Source organism: Equus asinus, unplaced genomic scaffold (genome assembly GCF_041296235.1).
Source record: "Equus asinus isolate D_3611 breed Donkey unplaced genomic scaffold, EquAss-T2T_v2 contig_193, whole genome shotgun sequence".
Lineage (NCBI taxonomy): Eukaryota > Metazoa > Chordata > Mammalia > Perissodactyla > Equidae > Equus > Equus asinus.
This window is the reverse complement of record NW_027224842.1, coordinates 718102-738447: the sequence shown is the minus strand read 5'-3', so window position 1 is coordinate 738447 and position 20346 is coordinate 718102. Positions and strand designations below refer to the sequence as shown.

General features: G+C 52.7%; 1 protein-coding gene across 1 annotated transcript; it reads left to right on the top strand.

Moving 5' to 3' along the window:
* Positions 1–7476: 7476 nt before the first annotated feature.
* LOC139043186 (ral guanine nucleotide dissociation stimulator-like) lies at positions 7477–10934 on the top strand. The gene is made up of 7 exons (XM_070503476.1): positions 7477–7519; positions 8298–8366; positions 8810–8884; positions 9471–9503; positions 9880–10001; positions 10207–10298; positions 10633–10934. Exons 3-7 carry the CDS (start codon positions 8867–8869, stop codon positions 10692–10694), a joined length of 327 nt encoding a protein of 108 aa, XP_070359577.1. The 5' UTR covers positions 7477–7519; positions 8298–8366; positions 8810–8866; the 3' UTR covers positions 10695–10934.
* Positions 10935–20346: the final 9412 nt, after the last annotated feature.

The following is a 20346-nucleotide window of genomic DNA, read 5'->3' as shown; positions in this document are numbered from 1 at the left end:
CTTTCACGATGGACTTGGGAGGGGAAACATTCAGCCCAGAAGAGACAGTCATGATCCTGAGGAAACCAGAAGAAGCTGCCTCCTCGTCCGCCAAGCAGAAAGCCCTCCTTCATGGACTCACTTTATCCAGATGAGACCAAGAAGGAGGACATCATGAGATGCCCTTGCAGGTGGGAGACCTGTGACAGTGGAGCCTGTGCCTGGGAGGCTCTGAAAGGCATCATAGGGGTGACATTTGCTGTCAGCAGGGTGCCAGATGAGAGGCACGCCTGCTTGTGTCTGGGAACAGTTTGTCAAGGAGAAGGCACCGCTGGCGCAGAGGCTCACAGGAAGAAGTGGGTCTGACCAGACAATGTCCGAAAGAGGGCAGTGTAGCTGGAAGGAGCCTGAGAAGAGAGAGGAGGGTAGATGGGGACAGGCAGGGCCAGAGGGCAGGAACTGGCAGACTGTGCTTTTCCCGTCACTCTCTGATGACACTGCTCTAAGACATTGCACCTAGAAAATACAAATCCTTAACATCTCACAAATTCTGTGTGCCAGGAATGGGGCACAGCTTAGCTGGGTGCCTCCGCCTCAAGGTCTCTGTGAAGCAGGGGCTGCGGCTATATTGCGGCTCGACTTGTGGAGGGTTTGCTCCCAAGTTCACTCACATGCATGCTGACGGGGTTTGTTTGGACTGAAAGTCTGAGTTCCTGCCTGTCTGTTGGCCAATCATTCCCTCCGTTCTCTCCTATGGAACATCTTCATAGGACAACTGAAAACATGCACACTTGCTCCCCCAGTTCCAGAGATATAAGATGCAGAGAGAGAGAGAGATGGAAACAGAAGGAGGGAAAGATGGAGGGGACTAAAGCCAATGAGTAAGAAGGAAGGGCCAGGCTTTTTGTTCTTAACCCTGGGTTGCAGGCCATCCCATCACCTTGGCTGCATTCTATTCAGAAGGCAGCTCCTGACCACTTGTGGTTCCACAAGGACGTGCACAGCAGAAGACAGTGAGCACCAGGAGCCATAGTGGAGGCTGCCCACTACATAGGCCGACACGAGGCACTTGGGTCTGATTCTAAGTCAAACAGGAGACCTTGCAAGGTTTCATGCCAGTGAATGGAAGTATCTGAATTTCCCCTAATTTCCACCTCTTAAAGGTGCAGACCTGGAAATGAGGCCCAGAGGGGCAGTGACTTTCTCAAGGTCACAGAGCTGGAACCCAGTCCTGTTTTGAGGGGTACTCCACACTACATCCCACCCCTTCTTGTCATTCTTTCATCTCTAAGTGTGTGCATCAGACACATGCAAACCAGACCACAGGTGTTGTTGCTATTGTCTCTTCTACACCTGAGGACGTCCCGAGGGAGATATTTCTGGCCTCGTCCCCATTGTGCAGGTTGGGTGATTGAGGAGGCCCTGGGAGGCCCATTGGCATTTCCAGGACACAGAGCTTGTAGGAAAAAAGAGGTCGGAACTCAGCTGCATGTCCTCAAGCTGGAACCCTGGTTCCATCTCAAGGTCCTGTGTTGGGATCTGTGCTGGCTATTTGTGTACAGTTCTGGAGGTGACATGGGCAAGGAGGGTGAGCAGCCAAGATCCCAGAGAGGTTTTCGGTGGGTGTGATTGAAGAAGGCGCCCAGGTAAGGGAAACTTGAGGAAGTGACCTCACTTCCTTGGAGACAGACCCCAACAGAACTTAGCACACTGGTCTCCAGGCGCCCACATTCTAGACATAGCATCCTATTGAGCCCACTTGAGTGGCGACACTGAAGACAAGAGGATGTTCTCCTGCTGTCTCCCGAGTTGTGGAGGCTCTGGCTTCAGGAAAGCCAAGAAAAAGAGCCTTTTCAGTCACTATAGACACTGGCTTGGCCCTCACCTGCACCGCCTCTGTCCAACTGGCAGGAGGAGCACTCAGGTAACACAGGGAAAGCCAACCGGGTTAGGCCACAACTGGATGCCACCCGCACAACAATTTGAGCCTCTTGTGTGTCGGAGGGGAGTGAGAGACGGACGGCGGTGCTGAGCGGGGACCCACCCTGGGCAGGAGCCATTTGCTCGGTGTTTGGAAGCCTGGCAGTGTGTCGTGTCCCCAGCCTAGGTGGTGGCTAGCAGGATGGGAGAGTGGGTGCTGGGAACCAAGCTCCTCTACCCATAGGTTAGTCCCGAGCCCTCCAGGTGTCATCTCATTCCCTCCCTGGCTAGAGGTCTATGCAGATGCTGCTCGGTACCTGATCTGTGCTGGGGTTTCCTCCTGTGGCCAAGTCGAGGCATGCCCCTCAGACCTCCCGGCCCGGCTCTCGGGCACTGTCTTTGCAGAGCTGCACGCAGGAGGTGGTGGAAGAGCTGACGGATGGCTTCGGGTACTCCATCTCCCTGGACAGGGACCAGCTGCACCGCGCCACCATCAATAACCAGGGCTGCTCTGAGGTGAGAGTGGGCACGGAGGGGTCTTCCCACCCAGGCCCCTGAGATGACCAGGGCCGGCCCAGAATCCAACCTCAAACTGCCGTTCTCCTGGGACCCTAACAGGGCTGTCCCCCATGAGTGTCCCACAGTCCCATTCCCAAAGGAATCTGGACTTCCGCTCCTCCCCACCAGCTGCATAGGAGGGTAGGAGGGCACTCTTTGCATTTTCCTAGGAAGATTAGAGAAAACATTGATGTCGTTGTCACTTCCCAATAGGCCCTGAGTATCTTTGAATTTCGCCTTTTTTGGAAAATGAAACCTGGATAACAAGGGTCTCCAAACTCCCTTTAATGTAAAAGAAATAACCATCAGCGTGTTTGAAAGTCAAAGGGATTCTCAGAATGTGTCACTGCCCTGTACACTGTTTCCAGACCTGGGAGGGGTGAGGTGGCCACATAACATTTCCCTCCAGGTCAGGGTCTGATGAAGCCTCAGGCAGTTACAGGGGATGTCCCTCAGCCCTCACTTTGGGCGGTTCTCAGTTCTGAGCCACAGGACCTAGAGAAGCCACTTGGCATGCCTAAGCCTCTGTTCTCCTCTCTAGAGAGGGGTGTCTGTTGAGGATTCACTGGGCTGGTGCCCTGCACAGACGGAGGTCTGTTGTCCCTCAGCGAGCAAATGGCCTTGAGGGAGATCAATGTGGAATCCTTCGCAGGACCAAAGTCAGATTGTGCTTTGAGAGCCCAGAACTTTGCTGAGTTGGGACCCCTGTCTCTCCTGTCGCACACGTCTGGGAGGGGCTAGGAGTTCCTGGGTCAGCTGCAGACCCTGATAACGCTGGTGGTTGGCAGTGGTGACCCTGACTCTGTGTCCCTCCTCGTCCCACCCAGAGTGAAGATGAGTCCACTCCGTCTGTCACTGAGGCCTGCAGGATGCGTGCCCTCCGGGCAGGCATGATGCAGAGGCTCTCAGAGACTGTGCTGCCAGCCTTCCCCAGCAGAGTCCTCTGCAGTGTCATCACCTCCCTCTGCAGCTACTCAGGCTCCAGCACAGCCCACCAGGTGCTGGACCAGCTGTTTCCCAGGTGACTGCCCGCCTCCTCCTCAGCACAGTGGTGACTCTGCCCACTGCCAGCTGTGTGTCTTGCCTTGGGAATGTCACCGCATCTCTCTCAGCCTGAGTTGGCTCCTCTGAAACGTGGGGTGGGAGAGGATGAACTTGCTAGGCTTCTCCCAGGGATGAATGGGATCAGCCCTCCAGGTGCTGCCCTGGTGCCCGGCTCTGCAGAGAGGGTGGTGGGCCATGCTGTGGTTGCTGGTGGTGATTATTTCTCTGCCCCCCCACGGAAAGTAGTCTTCCTCTCCCTTCACTGGCTTGTGGCTTTTTGAGTTTGGAAAAGCACCTGGAGAGCACCCTGTCAAGGAGTTTGAGATGCCATCCAGCTGGTCCTGGTGCTTGTCCTTGGTGTAGCCACTTAGGGATCTCTAGGGCCACAGAGGGGCCACAGGCCCACTCAGACACCCGGGGTGGTTCTGGTTGGAGGTCATTCAACAATGTCTATGAAGGACCTACTCTGAGCAGGACTTCTGGACACACTAAGTGTCACTCAGTGACTGAAGCAGACAGCCTCCCAGGCCCTCCCCTCTAATCTGAGAGTCAGACAGTCACACTTGACAGCATTCACAGGTCCCATCTACCCTCCATCCCGGGCGATGCCCTCATCCCCTTTGGGACACATGGTGGCAGCTTGGCCCATTGCGTGCGGGATGCTGGAGGACAGGACCACCTCCCAAAGTGAGTGGTCTTTGGGTCGAGAAGGAGGGCCTCCTGTCTCTAGCAAACAGGGTGCGGGGAGAGGATGGAGGCTGTGGCCGGGTCAGGCCTGGGAGAACCCTGCATCTCACCCATCTTTTGATCCCCATGGGAGGGCTGAGTTCTGGTGGCTTCCACTCCGGCAGGACTGGACTCAAAGAGAGCTGTGCATGGGTCCCAGGCCCCTTGAGAATTGGAAGGGAGGCTGGGCTGCGTTGTCCCCAAGAGACCCACTCCCAGCAGAGTCCCAGCCCCTCCTGCCTCCCTTTCTCCACATCCACACCTTGTGAGCACCACCGCCAGGTCCATAGTAGGAGGTGTGTGAGCAAGCTGCTCCCAAATCTGCTGGAGTCTTCATTCCAGTGGCCCACATTCATGCAGGGCTTGGGTGGGCTCTGTCCAGACCCTTGGGGAGGAGAGTATCGGTGGGAACAAGAGACTCTCACAGACTCTGTGTTCAGCCTGCTGGATGAGCAGGCCTGCCACAGCCAGGACAGCCAGCCAGGGCTCAGGGCTGGGATGGGGCCCTCCTCTGGAGGGGGAGGGTCTGGCAAAGGGGCACAGATGCTAACAAGAGTTCCTTGGGAGGACGGTGTTTAAGGAAAGGCCAGGCCACTGACTCTCTGGCCCATCTGCCTCCATGCAGTGCTATCTATTTCCTGCTGGGAACCTGGCTGGGCCAAGGGCAGGATTGCAGGGAGCCCCTGCGGTTTCCCTCTTGGACCCTGCAGCTGGCCACTCTGCACATCAGCTTTGGTGGCTCCCACGTGGAGGGCCATGCCTACCTTCTGCCAGGCCACCTGGAGCATCTCAAGGCCATTGAGGCCGAACGGAAAGGTGAGGGGACTGGAGTCTGGGAAGACTGTCTGTGTTGAGGTTCATGGGCTAGCGTTCCCTTAGAGGCAGTGGAGCCCTTCCTATCTTTGGAAAGGCACAGAAACTGTCAGGTGTGTGGGTGCAACTTTCTCTTTATCCTGCTCCAGAGCCAGCTCCAAAGCTCCTGCCACTTCCAGAGCCAGAGCCAGTGCCAGCCCCCGGGCTGGAGCCAGCTGCACCTCCAGTCTCACCACGTGTGGTAGAGCTGGAGGCAGCAGCCCCTGAGTCGGCCAGTCCAGGACCAGAGCAAGGGCCACCATTAGAGGCAGCCCCAGAGCCCAGCTGCCCCTGGGCCGTGACCACCGAGGACCAGCTGCGGGAGGAGAAGCTGCACATCTTGGACTTCCCTCCCCAGCTGGTGGCAGAGCAGCTGACGAGGATGGCTGCGGTGAGCAGAGGAGCTCGCGGGGCGGGTGGCCCCTGCCTTCCCGGTGCCATGAGCCGCCCCACACCTGCCATTCCCTGCTCGGGATTCCGATGATCTGGGTCCAAATCCCTGCTCCCTCCCTTATCAACACTGTGACCTGGGCAGCTTTCTTTCTCCCCAAGCCTTCGCTGTCCCCTAGAGAACAGGGGACAGTAGAGATGGACACTCAGAGCACCTGCTGTACAGGGTGGCTGTGCCGGTGAATGAGGTGGGAGAGAGTGGAAGGTGGGCAGAGTCTGGCCCTTTGGTGGGGGATGGGCACTCACTGAAGTGCTGCCAGGTCCTTGGGTGGATCCCCCATCTGTGCAGGTGGCCCGGACAGCCTCAGCACTTAGCAGGAAGGTGATGTGTATTGACTCCAGTGGAGACAGTCAAACAAAGCCGGGGGTTGTCCCTGCCTCAGGGGGAATGTGCATGGGAATGGGGAGTGGGACCCGAGGGGCACTGGGATGGGTGGATGATGGCCCTTCTGGTGGGCATGTGTGGGCTGCCTTCTGGAGCTTGGAGGAAGTGAGACGGGGCTGGGAGCAAATGTCCCCTCCCTTCCCCACAGTACTGTGTCCGGGGTCATCCTGGACTGGGTGCATTCAGTGGACACAGACAAAACCCAGGGACTCCCACAAGCCTCAGGCCACATGCTCTGCTTCCTGAGCTCCAGTTCTGATCTCACCCTGCTGGGCCTATGGGGGACTGTGGACGCCGAGCTGGGGTGCGGCAGGACCGGGTGACACTCCGAATCTTCTGCAGGAGCTGTTCAAGACGTTGGTGCCCGCCCACTGCCTCGGCTCCATCTGGTCCGAGTGCGACAACAGGGAACGAGAGTACCTGGCACCCACTGTCCGTGACAGTGTGATGCACGACAACACCGTGGCCAATTGCATCCTCGTCACCTGCCTTGGGGACCCCAGCATGACAGCGCGGGACAGGGCCAGGGTGGTTGAGCTGTGGATCAGGGTGGCTGAGGTAAGCCTTGGCACGCTCTGTCTGGATGCGTGGGAATTGCCTCTTGTTTCTCAGCTCTCAGGATTGAAGTCTGGGGTCTTAGTCCCTGGACTGTCCCTTGACCCTCATGCCAGGGCCACGTTGACCTTGACTTGAGGTCCCAGTGGGGACAAGCTCACTTCCTCCCTTGTGTTGAGCTACAAATCCTTGTGCCTGGCAGTGTTACTCATCGGGTGGCAGGTGTGCCCTCCCTGGCTTCCCTGGGCATGTGTCTCCTCCAGGACAGGGGAAGTCCGTGAGGGGACAGAAACCAGAGGCAGCAGAGCTTCAGCTCCCCCTCACGGCTCCAACTCTTCGCTTCCCCAGGAGTGTCGAGGCCTCGGGAACTTCTGTTCCCTCCACACAATCCTTTCTGCCCTGCAGAGCCCTGCCATTGCCCATCTCCAAGACACCTGGGGACAAGTTTCCAGGTGGGTAGTGGGTGGTCTGCTCTCCAGCCAAGCACCATGAGGGTGAGGTGGCCCAGGCAGCCTGATTTGGGCCGGCATGTCCCCCAAAGTCAGCTGAGACCACCTGGGAGACAGCGAACGCCGGGCACAGGGACTGACCTGGGTGCTGGGTCTCTGAGTCTCTCAGCGCCCTTAAGCCAGCAGTTCTGTCCCAGGGATTCATTTCCTTCCAGACCAGATCCTGGCTTGAGCCCAGGTGGAGATTCTCAGGTGTTTCCTTTGCAGCAACAGAAGCCTCTATGCAGCTGAAACCAACACTGTTCCAAAGAGATCTGTTTGGGACATCTGGGAATGGAGGCCCCAAGGGACAAGAGGAGAGGCCCCTCCGCAGTCCCATGGGGACCTTAGAGCTCAGAACACCCCAGTGAAATCCCTCATCCAGGCCCCAGGCAGTTTGGATCTGCTGGGTTCTCAAACAAATCGGATTTGCCTTCAAGCATCCCACAGTTTTTCTTGCTTGCTTGCTTTCTTTCTTTCCCCACCCCGCAGGGAGAGTTCTCGAACCTGGAAGAAGTGGGTCAGGAGAGAGAAACGCGTGAGCAGGGAGCTGCTAGTGCAGGTAACCTGGAGGCTGGAGATCTGGAAGGAGGCCAGAAGGAGAGGGGAGGGGAGCATCCTGAGGGGATCCTAGGAGGTGAGGCTATGGCAAGGCTTGGCCCAGGCTGGGGGTCAGAGAGCCCTGTGAGGGTGGGGCAGGCCGGGGCCACTCGGCCAGGTCCCCCAAGACACCCTGCCCTCCCCCTCCCTGTCTGTTCAGCTGGGGTCTGGACGCACCCCTGGAGTCCAGAGGTCGGGGCCTTGGTCAGATTTGGAGCCAGGGCTGGGGTGAAGGCAGCGGGGACAGGGCCTGTAGCTGGCACGGGGAGCAGCCTCTCCCAGTGGGTCCTTGAGCCAGTCACTGCCCCTCTGGGGTCCTCCATCTCCTCCTCTGGGAAGTGGAGGGAACTGATCAGTGGTGCAGGCCTCCCAGCGAGGTGCTACCATCCAAGGGAGGACAGGAACGCAAGGAGATTTGTGCCGGCTCCTCCTCGAGAGGTGAGGGGAGAGCAGTGATGACACGCAGATGACTCTGAGTCCTCAGGAGACTCCTGGAAGCAGGTGACGTTCTCCTCACACTTTTCAGCTGAGGAAAGAGGGCCAGGGAGGCCTGGGCAGGCCCAAGGTCACACAGGGCTGAGTCCTGGAGCTGGGACTGGTCTAGAATCAGAGCACCCTGGAGGTGGGAGCAGCAGAGGCAGCAGGGGACTGGAGCCGATGGCCAGGGTCTGAGATCAGGGGCCTTGGGGGACATGCGGAGGGGAGTGTGGGCGCACTGACCCTGTCCTCGGCCCCGACAGGAGGCGACCTCCGTGTTAAAGACTGCAGAGAGGGCCCGCCAGGGAGCCCAGGAGAGGCAGCGGCAGCAGGTGAGGGTGACTGTGGGGGAGGGGCCTAGGAGTCAGAGGAGAGGGGGCTCCCCCTCCCAGCTGGAGACCTCCCTCAGGAGAGGGGCCTTCCTCCTCAGGCGAATCTGCTGTGGCTGCCAAGCATGACGGGCCTGCAGTGGCAGTGAGCAGGAGGAGGCCTGGAAGGGCTGGCAGCAGGGCAGATTTTGGGTGGGGAAGGGCAGGGGCCACTGCCCCTGGGAGGGGCCAACAGCCAGCCCTGGGACTTGACTGATGGAGTTTGGTGTTCCTGGCGGGGAGCGGGGGAGGGAATTGTGTGTGTTGGGGTGTCCCGACGATCCTAGGCTGCTCTGTGTGGGAGCGTGGGGTGGGCAGGAGGCTGGGCTGAGGGGTTTCAGGGGAAGGTTCATGGGGGCACCTGAGAGCGGGAGCTCATCGCCATGCCCATCCCGATGGCGGCACAGGGTGTCGTCCCCTCCCTGGTGACGTTCTTCCATTCCCTGGAGCTGCTGGACGCTACGATGGAGGATTATGTGGAGGTGAGTGAGCCCGGAGGTGGGTCCGGGGGCTCAGGCTCCTGAGGGTGGGGAGGAGAGAGTCCTGTCCTGAGCCCTGAGCTCTCTGCGTTTGGCAAAGGTCCTCTCAGCAGGGCCTCCAGCCTCGTGTGGGAGTTGGGGTGTCAGGCCCATCTCCCCAGTGGGTGATGCAGGCTCTGCATAAGCCACCGTCCAGGTTCCCTGGGCTGATGAGGCTCAGAGCTGCCTGACTGTGTGGCCGCAGGAGGTGGTGTCTGAGCTGGACTCAGCGTCTCCCTCTGGCCCTGCCAGTGAGGGAAGAGAAGTCGGGCCCCTCCCAGTCAGGAAGCACATCAGACGCTGAGCTGTCCCTTCCTGCCTGAGGCCTGAGTCTCCCCACGTGTCATCAGAGAGGGTTGGGTCACAAGGTCTGTTGCCTCAGTTGCTCTGCGCCCCCTGCTCTGGAGCCCAGAGACTGGCCCAGGTCCAAGTCCGGGCTCTGGATGGGCCTGCCCACTGGCAGTAGTGCAACATTGCAAGAGGTGTGGACGGGGGCTAGTGCTGGCCCCAGGGGGCTGTTTCTGATGGACTGCGGCTGTCTGCTTTCCAGGGCAATGTGCTCAACTGTCGGAAATGGAATGAGGTAAGCGGCTGCGGCCTCCCGGTGGGGAGGGTGGGGGTTGGAAATCAGAGACCCCCCCCCCGCAGTGGGCAGGACCCCCTCTGGCCCAATCCCCAGGGTGGAACATTTATTTGCCCACTTCGATATACAGAGCTAGGGATCCTATGGCATTGGCGGGTGGGGGAAGGGCTGGCATCAAAGACTCCTTCCTGGAGGAGGAGCTATTTTGGGCCAAGTGTGAGAGCAGGCAAGCCCTGACTGGAATCGCAGGGAGGGAGGGCTCCCAAGTGGGCAAAGGCCCCAGACTGGCCCCTTGCCCCCTTCCTCACCCCCTCCACGAGCCCTGCAGGGTCCCCCACTCAGGCCCTGTGGGCATCCTGTGCTTGCTCTGTCCTAGCAATTCAAACTGATGGACGAGATCGAGCTGCTCCAGGAGGCTGCAAATCTGTACACCGTGCAGCCCGACGAGCACTTTGGGGCCTGCTTCCAGGCCGTGGAGCCCCTGAGCAAGGAGGAGAGGTGAGTCGGGTCAGGAGTTGGGGGAGGGCAGGGCAACCTCTCTCTGCTGACCAGCTCCAGAGCCCATGGCCGTTGCTCCATGGTCAGCCCCTGATCTGACTGCATGGCGACCCCTGGGGCCCTTCGACCCCAGCTGCTGGCAGGCTCCAGGACGCACATGTGATGTGTGGCTCCTGAGAGCTCCCAGCTCCGCTCTGTCCCGTAGCTACAGCCTGTCCTGCCAGCTGGAGCCCCGATACCACTGGGTCAGAAAGATTCAACTCTTCTTCAAAGGCAAGAAGAACCGCTCAGGCCAGAGTGAGTGTCCAGACCGACAGTGGCTGAAACCATGGGCTCAGGAAACATTCAGGCTGAGCGTGGGCCTGGGGAGGCAGACAGCTGGCCCTGGGTTCCAGCTCCACTGCTGAGCAGTCCCGTCCTGGGCGATTGCACTCACGTTTCTGGGACTGGTTTCCTCCTCTGTGAAGTGGGTGACGCTAAATATCAGCCCCTGTGTCAGGGACAGATGGGGTGCTGTTGGCTGACTGAGCACTGAGCACAGGGCTGGAGCACAGAGCGCAGTGGGGGCCGGGATGCGGTGTGCACTGTGGTTCCAGGGCAGGCCGCTCAGGAAATGCCTCTCTTTCTCCAGACACCAGACCCCCAACCAAGGGCCCAGTGGTGGTGGTCGATGACCCTCCTGAGACCAGCTGAGCTACAGCGGGGACACAGCATTGATACTCAGGGTGCACAGGGCCACCTCCCCTGATTCTGATGAGGAGAACTTTGTGATCCGTTTCTTGGGGTCCCCTGTTGGCCACGAGGGAAGGCACCAACCCCTCTTCCCCCTCCCCCCTTTTGCCCAGCACCTATTTCCCTATTTGGCGGGGCCATATTTTGTTGTCAATGGTAAATGCTCCGTTTGAGTATTATATTAAATTGTTGCTTCCTTCTAATCCTGGGAGTGGAGGTGTGAGTCTTTCGCTCGCAGCGCTCATGGAAACCAGATCCAGAAACTCACATTCCTCCTCGAATTTAGAAATCTCCCAGAGTGAGCGGCTCAGTTTATGTGGAGAAGGGAGAAGTGCCAGTCCCCTCCCTGGCTACTGAAGGACGTGCCCAAGTGCCCCTCCCGCCGAGGACAGGATCATTGCAGTGTGGTTCACCCTGTCCAGGAGCAGAGAGGGCCCCTCCGACCTCTTGGGACTAAGCGGTTGGAGGCGTTTTCTCAGGCAGAGCCACAACCACTAAGCTGGGCGTGTCTGTCAAACTAGCACGTGCCTGTCCCTAGCACACGTCCTGCCCAGGACAGTGGCTGCCTTTCGACACTCTGCCGGAAGAGGGAACATTTTCCCGGTTTCTCTTGCACACAGATTAGGACCTTGTTTTCTGATTCAGTCTCCGCAATGGCTTCAGCTCTAAGTGGGGAAAATACCGTCAAAAGCTCAAAACGTGCACATAGAGAGGACGAGGCCAGAGGAAGGTCCTGTGGACATGGACCATGGGCAGGCAGGACTCTTCCTTCTCGGGCCCACTAGGGGCTCCCTGTTCACCTCTGACCTAGACTGGATCCCCCTGGGCTTCTGGTCCCTGACTCCGAATACCATTTCCTGCTTGTTGCCTATCCAAGGGGAAAGCTGTGGGATGCAGCTTTTAGGGCCTCAGCCAGGTCTCCCTCCAGAAACCTAGTGCTCCCAACAATCTGTTCCAGAAAATATAACCAGAGACAACACTTTCCAACTCATCTTATGAGCCCAGCAGTACCCTAAAAGCAAAACTAGAGTTTAAAAGTAGGGAAAACTTGAGAACAGCAAGTCTCAGAAATGAGCAATTACTGTCTTCTACAAATATTAGAAAACTGAAGCCAACAATGTAAAACAATCATACACCAGGACAAAGAGGAAATTTATTCAGGTATGCAAGGTTGTATCAGCATTCCAAAATCAAATCAATGTGCATCAATTCTGTGTTTGTGAGGCTGTATTCCTTTGAAGTCTTTGGAACTGTTGCTGTCTTTCAGACAAGTCTGAGTTTACATCAAAGGTCATCAACTAAAAACAACTACAGTATAAATCTTTTAACAAATGAATTTGAGAGTCATACCCACAAACAGAATATTCTTTATAAAGAGCATTCAAACTAGATCTATTTTTTCTTTTTTAAGATAATGACTAGCTGGCATTATTGTTCAATCAGAAAAATACAACTCTGGGCAAAACTACTATTCCAATTCAAATAGACTTTGCTACTGTTAAAATTCCTATAGTATTTGGTGTTTGTTCTCAATAATCAGATATTATCTTGAATTTATATTCTTTTCAAGTGCCTAGATCTTGTTTCCACAATAAAATGGCATTCCACGGTTCAGAGTATGCTTTATATTATTCTCTTTCCCTTAGCACCAAACACATTGGTTTTTCTCACCTATAGAACAGTTGCCAACAACTTACCCAGAATCTGTTTTCCACAACATGGCACAAACTATCTTGTCAGCTTTCTCTTGAGTTCTCTGGACCCTGCATTTCAGTCAATTAAACTGTTACATGTTCTCCCACGCATTATTTGTTTTCTTTTATTTGCTCGGAATACCTTCCCACCGCATCTCTTCTTTGTAAATGATATCTGTCTATCGCTTGAGGGTCACTCCAAGGAAAGCTTCCTGCAGGTGTACCACCAAACTGGCAGTCGTCTTCCCCTTTGGAATTCTTACATCATTTTGTCACTTGCTCTGTCTTCCTTCTCCCTCTGCTTGTCCCTTCTTGGTCTTCTTTACAGGCTTCTTTTCCTCTGTCCATTCCTCAATGCGCACTGAAATGTTAGACTTCCTCGGCATTCTGCCCTATGCCCTCTTCTCTTCTTGCTCTCCATACATTTCTTAAGCAATGTATTTCACTCCTGTGGCTCTAATGGTGACCAGTATGCTAATGAGCCTGGCCTAGAGAAGCTCTCTTGAGATTCTGACTAGCATATTTAACTATTCATTGGATATCTCTACCTGATTGTCTTTACAAGTATCTTAAGCTCAACATACGCACAACTGAATTCAAGACCTTTCCCCACCAAACCTATTCCTTCTTCAGAGAATTTCCTGTCTTAGAGATTGGAGCCACCATCTACCTAGTTGCTCAAACTAGAAACCGAGGAGTCATTCCTTCTATGCACTACCCCTCCTTGCTGACATCCACTGAGTTACTCGATCATGTTAAATCAGGCTCCTAAATATTTAAAAACTTTGTCCATCTCTCTCCATATAAATTGCCATTATTTCAGTCCAGGCCATAAGCACCTTTCCCCCAAAACACCATAAGGGCCTCCAGTCTTGGTCCTCCCCAGTGTAATTTCCACAATCCAGAGTAATCTTCTAAAATGTAGGGCAATTATGAGAACTTCCTGCTTAATATTCATCAATGGCTTCCCATAGAAGAAAAATGTCCAAATTCCTTAAACATAGCTTACAGAGCCCTCTGTAATAAGGGCTAACCTTGTCCCTGCCTATCTCTTCATTCTTCACTTAACATTCTAAACTTCAGGCATATGAAATTTCAGTTCTTCAAACTTGCCATGCATCACATCTCTGAGACTTTACATTCTGTATGCTGCCTTCTAACCCCACACCCCTGCTTTTTGCTCAGCAAACTCTATGTCAGTGTAAGAAGTCCTTCTTGTGGAAGCTCTCTTCACTTTGCATTCTTTTTTTTTTTTTCTTTTGGGGGGTGAGGAAGATTGGCCCTGAGCCAATATCTGTTGCCAATCTTCCTCTTTTTGCTTGAAGAAGATTGCCACTGAGCTAACATCTGTGCCAGTCTTCCTGTATTTTGTATCTGGGATGCTGCCACACCATGGTTTGATGAGCAGTGTATAGGTCCATGCCTGGGATCCGAACTTGTGAACCCCAGGCCACCAAAGGGGAGTGTGCAAACTTAAGCATTATGCCACCTGGCCGGCCCCCAGGATGCATCCTTATCATAGCATCTACCCCTTCTCACAGCATCCACCTTACTACTGTAATTGCTTGTTTAACTATTATCATTCTTTTATTTGACAAATATTCACTGAGAGTCCGCTATGTCACTGGTACTGCATTCTCCTCTGCATATAGAATTTAGTCAATTCAGGGTATTGTGTAAGCACATAAGGTATGTGGGAGACGGTCCAAGAAATGTCTCTTAATGACTTGCATTTCCATCTATTTCCCTACCAGTTTAAATTTCATAATCATTTCCGAGTTCTTTGAATTACCTAACACAGTGGATGGTAGATAAATATCTAATCTCATTAACTGTTGGATTTTAAACATATACAAACAATTTTTGCATTGTAAGAGGACTGCACCCAGCCATTACTTTCTACCTAGCAGAGTTTTTCTTTGATATCACTTTGGATATAATGGAGTGTAAACACTTAGGCAAATTTCTGCAGTGAAAAACGTGAGCCTCAGTATCAGAACAGTGTAATAATGCTGCCGCTTACTAGGCTGTGTCCATGGCCAAGAGCCTTAACCCCTCTGAGCCTCAGTTTCCTCATCTGAAAAAGTTAGTTACAAAGTCAAATGAGATATGAGAAAATAAAAGCATAGCACAAAATGTAAAGGGCTATCCAAATGCCATTATTACGATTGTTATTAGAGTGAACACAGATCAGGCCTCCCTGTCACTGGTCATCCCAGCTCTACAGGCAACGAGATTTCCAAATCTCATCCTTCACCTTCCCTTTATCATTTAAGAGGTAGGCTTCTGTACTTTAATAAACACATATTGATGGAAATGGTTAAAAAAAAAACACCCCACAACACCAGGAAAACCAAGCCAAAAAATTTAACAAGTAAATATTAAAGGGACAAGAGAGACAGAAGCACCAGCCTATGAAGTCTAGAATTTGGATATATGGACCAAAAAAAATCAGGCCACAATTACTTTTTTATTTTTATATTAACTAGAAGGGTAAGTGGCACAAAAGAGTAATGATCTGAATCACTTCTCAGTAAAATGGTAACCCACTGAGCTGCAAAGTCAGGAGATTGGGTTCAAGAACTAGTTTAGCTACGAACCTAACCACTAATCCCCAGGCAGTCTACCCACCCCACACTCTGGTCTTTCAGCTCCTGATCTCCTTGGCTCCTATCATCTTTTTTTCCACCCTATCTCAGCCACACACTCAGAAGGCCACAAATATCAAATGGCCACTCCATCGAGCCCAGCGATGCTACCATGCTCCTCTAGTATTACTATATACTGAATGTTTGTGTCTTCTCAAAATCCTTAGGCTGAAATCCTAACCCCCAACGTGATGGTGTTAGAAGGTGGGGCCTTTGGGAGGTGATCATGTGATGAGGGCAGAGCCCTCACGAATGGGATTAAGGCTCTTATTAAAAGAGACCCTGAGAGCTCCCTTGCCCCTTTTGGCCATCCATGGACCAGGAATTGGGCCCTCAGCAGACAGCAGATAGGCTGGCACCTTGATCTTGGACTTCCTAGCCTTTAGAACTGTGAGAAATAAATTTCTGTTGTTTAGGGGCCAGCCCCAGGGTTGAGTGGTTCGGTTCGTGTGCTCCACTTCAGTGGCCTGGGGTTTGCCAGTTTGGATCCTGGGTGTGGACCTATGATCAGGCCGTGCTGTGGCAGCATCCCACATAGAAGAACTAGAATGACCTATGACTAGCATATACAACTATGTCCTGGGGCTGTGGGGAGGAAAAAAGATAAAAGGAGGAAGACTGGCAACAGATGTTAGCTCAGGACCAATCTTCCTCACCAAAAAAGTATACTTAGAGAAAAAAAAATTCTTAAATTTCTGTTGTTTTATAAGCCTATGGTATTTTTATAACAGCGTCCCAGACTAAGACAAGTATGATTGCCTTCTGTCCTCCCAATGATTATTTTCTACTTTCCCTTTGCCCCTTAAACTGCCTACCCAAACATCCCTAGTCTCCTCTTACTGATCATGCTCATAATTCATTGAGAAAAAGTGAATCAATATCAGGCAGAAACTCTCTCACCTTCTAATCACTGAATCTACCCATCCACCTGCATCTCTACTTATACTCATTACCTTTCTTCCTATTACTGTAAATTTTATGTTCATATTTCTAAGCCAATACTTCATACAAGTTCTTTGGATCCTATTCCTTCTTGTTTCCTCAAAGACTTTACTCCTCTAATATACACATTCTCTGTTATACTATAATTTTTCCCCCTCTCTACTGGATCGTTCCCATCAGCCTTTTTATCCCCATCTTTAAGACCCTAATTTGACCCCACATATTCCTCTGTTACCTCCGTTTCTCAACTCTTCATAGTAAAGTATCTTGAGAAGTCTGTGCTATGTCCATTTCTTCACGTCACGTTTCGTCTTCATTGTGCTTGTCAGAGCACATCACCATATGTTGCCAAAATCCAATGGTCAGATCTCTTTATTTACGTGACTCTTCAGCATGTTTCAATACCATTGGCCATGCTTTGTTGTCTTGGCTTTTAAGTCATCATACTCTTCAGGTTTTCTTCACCAGATACTCCTTCTCCATCTCCTTTGGTTGCTTCTTTTCCTCGGCGTTACCTCTGATCATTGGAATACTCTACAAACACACTTTCTCTAGGTAGTTTTTCCTACATGCTGATGACTCTCAACTTTTATCTTTCGTCCCTTACACAGAACTCGACTCCCAAATTACTTTAGATTTCTAATAAGCACATCAAACTTAAGGTGAGCAAAACAAGAATATACCCCCCCACACACACACACACTATTTCTTCCCTAGTCTTTTCCATTTGGTAAAGGGCACAACCATCCACTCAAGCTCAAGATGAAAATCAGGAGCTCCCCTTATTTTTCTCACCTCTATATTTAAAACATCATCAAGTCTGTAGGCTCTGCCTCCAAATCTATCTCACAGTCATCTACTTCCTACCACTTTAGCCCAAGCTACTGTCCTTCCTTCCCTCCTGGATTACTGCAAGTGTCTTCTGCTACTAATCTGCTCCCCATCCCTATGACCCATTCACCACATGACAGGTGGAACAAACCTTTTCATAAAGTAATCAGATTACTCCCTTCCGAAACACTCTGTACTAGTTTCTCATCACACTTTACATACATTCCAAATGTATACCATGGGTATATTGCCATGGCTGATTCAGAGCACTACCTGATTTCGCCCCTCCCTATCTCTTCATGCTTATCCTGTACCGCTGTCTCTACATTCCAGCTACAGCGGTCTTTATGATGTTCCTTGAAAGAGTCAAGCTCTTTCATACCTTACGGCTTTTGCAATTGAAGTTCCCTTTACCTGAAATCCTCTGGCCCCAAATGTTTCTGTGGCTGGCTTTTTTTAAAGATTTTTTAATTTTTTCCTTTTTCTCCCCAAAGCCCCCCGGTACATAGTTGTGTATTCTTCGTTGTGGGTTCTTCTAGTTGTGGCATGTGGGACGCTGCCTCAGCGTGGTCTGATGAGCAGTGCCATGTCCACGCCCAGGATTCGAACTAACGAAACACTGGGCCGCCTGCTGCGGAGTGCGCGAACTTAACCACTCGGCCACGGGGCCAGCCCCTGTGGCTGGCTTTTTTATATCACTGAGGCCAGCACAAATGTCAGCTCCTCAGAGAGGCCTTCCCTAACCAATCAATCTAAAGTAACCCCTCCCCTAGTCTTTCTCACTTCACACGGTTTTACTTCTTCACTGCACTCACCATTATCAACACTTCCTTGTTCATATATTACCTGTTTATTTTCTATCTTTGTTCACCAGAATTTAACCTCCATGAGAACAGGAATCTTACCAGTCTTCCTTACCGTTGTATTCACAACGCTTGGCAAAGCAGTAGATTCCTTAAAAAGATGTGACATATGCCCATCTCTGAGCAAGTCACTCAACTTCTCTGACTCATATTTGTGGGGCTACTATTGCTAGACTTAGCTCTGGGTGTCGGGATTACAAAGGTGAATAAGGCATGGCTCCTTGAGAATCTTATCCATTTATCTCTTCAACAAATATATACTGAATGCATATTTTACTATGTTCCAGGTCCTGTTCAATGTCATTATGTAGTTCCCTCTTCAGTAAAATGGAGTTTTGTTAACTAACTCTATCTCACAGAGTGTATAAACAGGATGAGTATGAAAATTATGCACAAAAAGAGGACTGCTATCAAAATGTTACCTTATATATTACTATCCCTGCACCTGCCTCTTTCTTTTTGTCTGGTAATGGGCAGGAGCTTATGACAAGAGAGAATCAACTGACAGAAACACAAGTATAAATTCTGGTACTCATAGAAAGTAACAAATATGAATAGCATTTCATAGGTTTTCATAATGTGCCAAACGACTAAGACGTTTGGCGCATTAATGTTTTAGATGTGATAGTAATCTGTTAATTTTCTGCATTTGTATTGCACAAATAACAGTTCTATTTACCTCCCTGCGAAAAACCAGGGAGTAGGGTGTGGCCTCCCTCAGTGCCACCGGGCCAATCGCCCTCTCCATCACTGCGTCTGATCTGTCACAGACTACAGGGCACACTTGGAGGGCGTCAGGGGCCTGGCGTGGGCCTGCAGAGCTCTTGGGCGGCCTCCTAAATGATGCGCCTGACACACGGTGCATGTGCAACAGCTCTCCCATCCTCTAAACGCACTGAGCTACAGCGCGGTCCACTGTGAGAAAGCCAACACCGGGAGCGGGGCAGGGTGAAGGAGCACGGAGGAGCGCTCTCCCTGCATCAGCAGCCAATCCTGGGCCACGTCTCCAGTCACAGGCGCGCGTGAAGGCTCCTGTGCAGGTATTCACTATTTGTACAACAGGCTGCGCTGAATAAAATGGATTGTGCGGTCTGGACTGACAGACCCGCTTTTTTCTTACTTGTGAGTACCTGTAAGACGAGAGAGAGGAGGCAGCGAACAGGAGCAGCGATGCGAGGGACGCGAGGGCGTGAAGGACCGAGTCGGGGGAGAGGAGGGGTCCGCGGCTGTGCCCCGCGTCGTGGGGAGAAGACGGGCGCTCCCTCGAATGGAGGGGGAGCGGCGTTCCCGCGGCCGCCGGAAGGGACCAGCGCGGGGGACGAGGCGCTGGTGCCCCGGGGCCTGGAAAGGGGCAGTGTCGAGAAAAATGGACCCTACCTACAATTCCTTTAGCATCCCCCGCCGCCCCAGGAGCGGCCCTGGCACCCAGCAACCGCCGCGGAGACCGCGCGCCGCTCTGGCAGAAGCCGCCAGGAGCGGACCTCTGCGAGGGTCACGGGGCCAGGCTGAAGGCCGCGGGCGCGGCGGGGGCGGCGGGGCGGGGCGGGGCGGGGCGGGTGGCGGCGGCGGGGCGGGGGCGGGGCCTGAGCGGGCGGGCCGGCCGGCGGGGCAGGGGGCAGGGGTCGGGGGTCGGGGGTCGGGGGCGGGGCCTGAGGGTGCAGGCCGGTGGGGGCGGGGCGGGGCTGGCGGCGGCGGCGCCTTCCAGTGGCTTGGCGGCCGCCTCGGCTTGCGGAGGCGTGGGTTCCAGGATCACCTGGGACCGCCTGATGTGTTTTCAGTCTTTTCTGACTATTGACCTACTGGGTTATACAAGTCCAGGGACAGAGTTGACGTCACAGAGCCCGTTAGCCAAAAAACAGCTCCAGGGGCTGCACGTGCCAGAAGTAATTTATCAAAACTCAGATCGTATTTCCCCTTAAATCAGCTTAAGTATAGTGCAATCGTAAAAGGGCATAGTCTGTGGGGTCATGACCGTCAGGGTTCAAAGTTCAGCGCTGCCACTTTTTAGCTATGGGACCACCGGCAATTACATGATCTCTTTGAGCTTCGGTTTTCTCACTGTAAAGGATGTGGTGGTGAGAATAAATGAATTGATACCTGGCAAGTGTCTGGAATAGGGCTTGGTACAAAGTAAACACAATATCCTGTTATCAGTATAGAACCTTTGGCTTTTCCCCCCTCACAAAATAACCTTCATAGGAAACAAATGAAAGCAGAACTGCTCTGGTTGAAGGTGGGCCCAGAAGCCTTGATTTCTCAATCCCAAAGGTTGTCTATAAGGTTCCTCTAATGGAATCTCCAAGCTTCCTAAAATATAGACAAAAACAACTATTATGGGAGAATATCCAAACTTCTTAGAAGGACAAACTGCTCTTTTGTATCTAATTTTTCTTGTGATAATCCGAACTTTTCCTCCTGCAGACAGTACTCCTTTTTGCCTCTGTGTTTTTTCTAGTTTGTCTATCGGCAGTGTTCTCTTTCTCCTTTTCCTATTTATCACTTAAGATCTGATTCAGATTACAACTCTTTCTTGGGTGACAATGAGAAATTCTCTTTTCATTGTAACCCCCTCCCACCTTCAGCATGGTGTAGACATCTCAGCAAAGATGGAAAGTTATTTTCCTCCTTGTTTTAG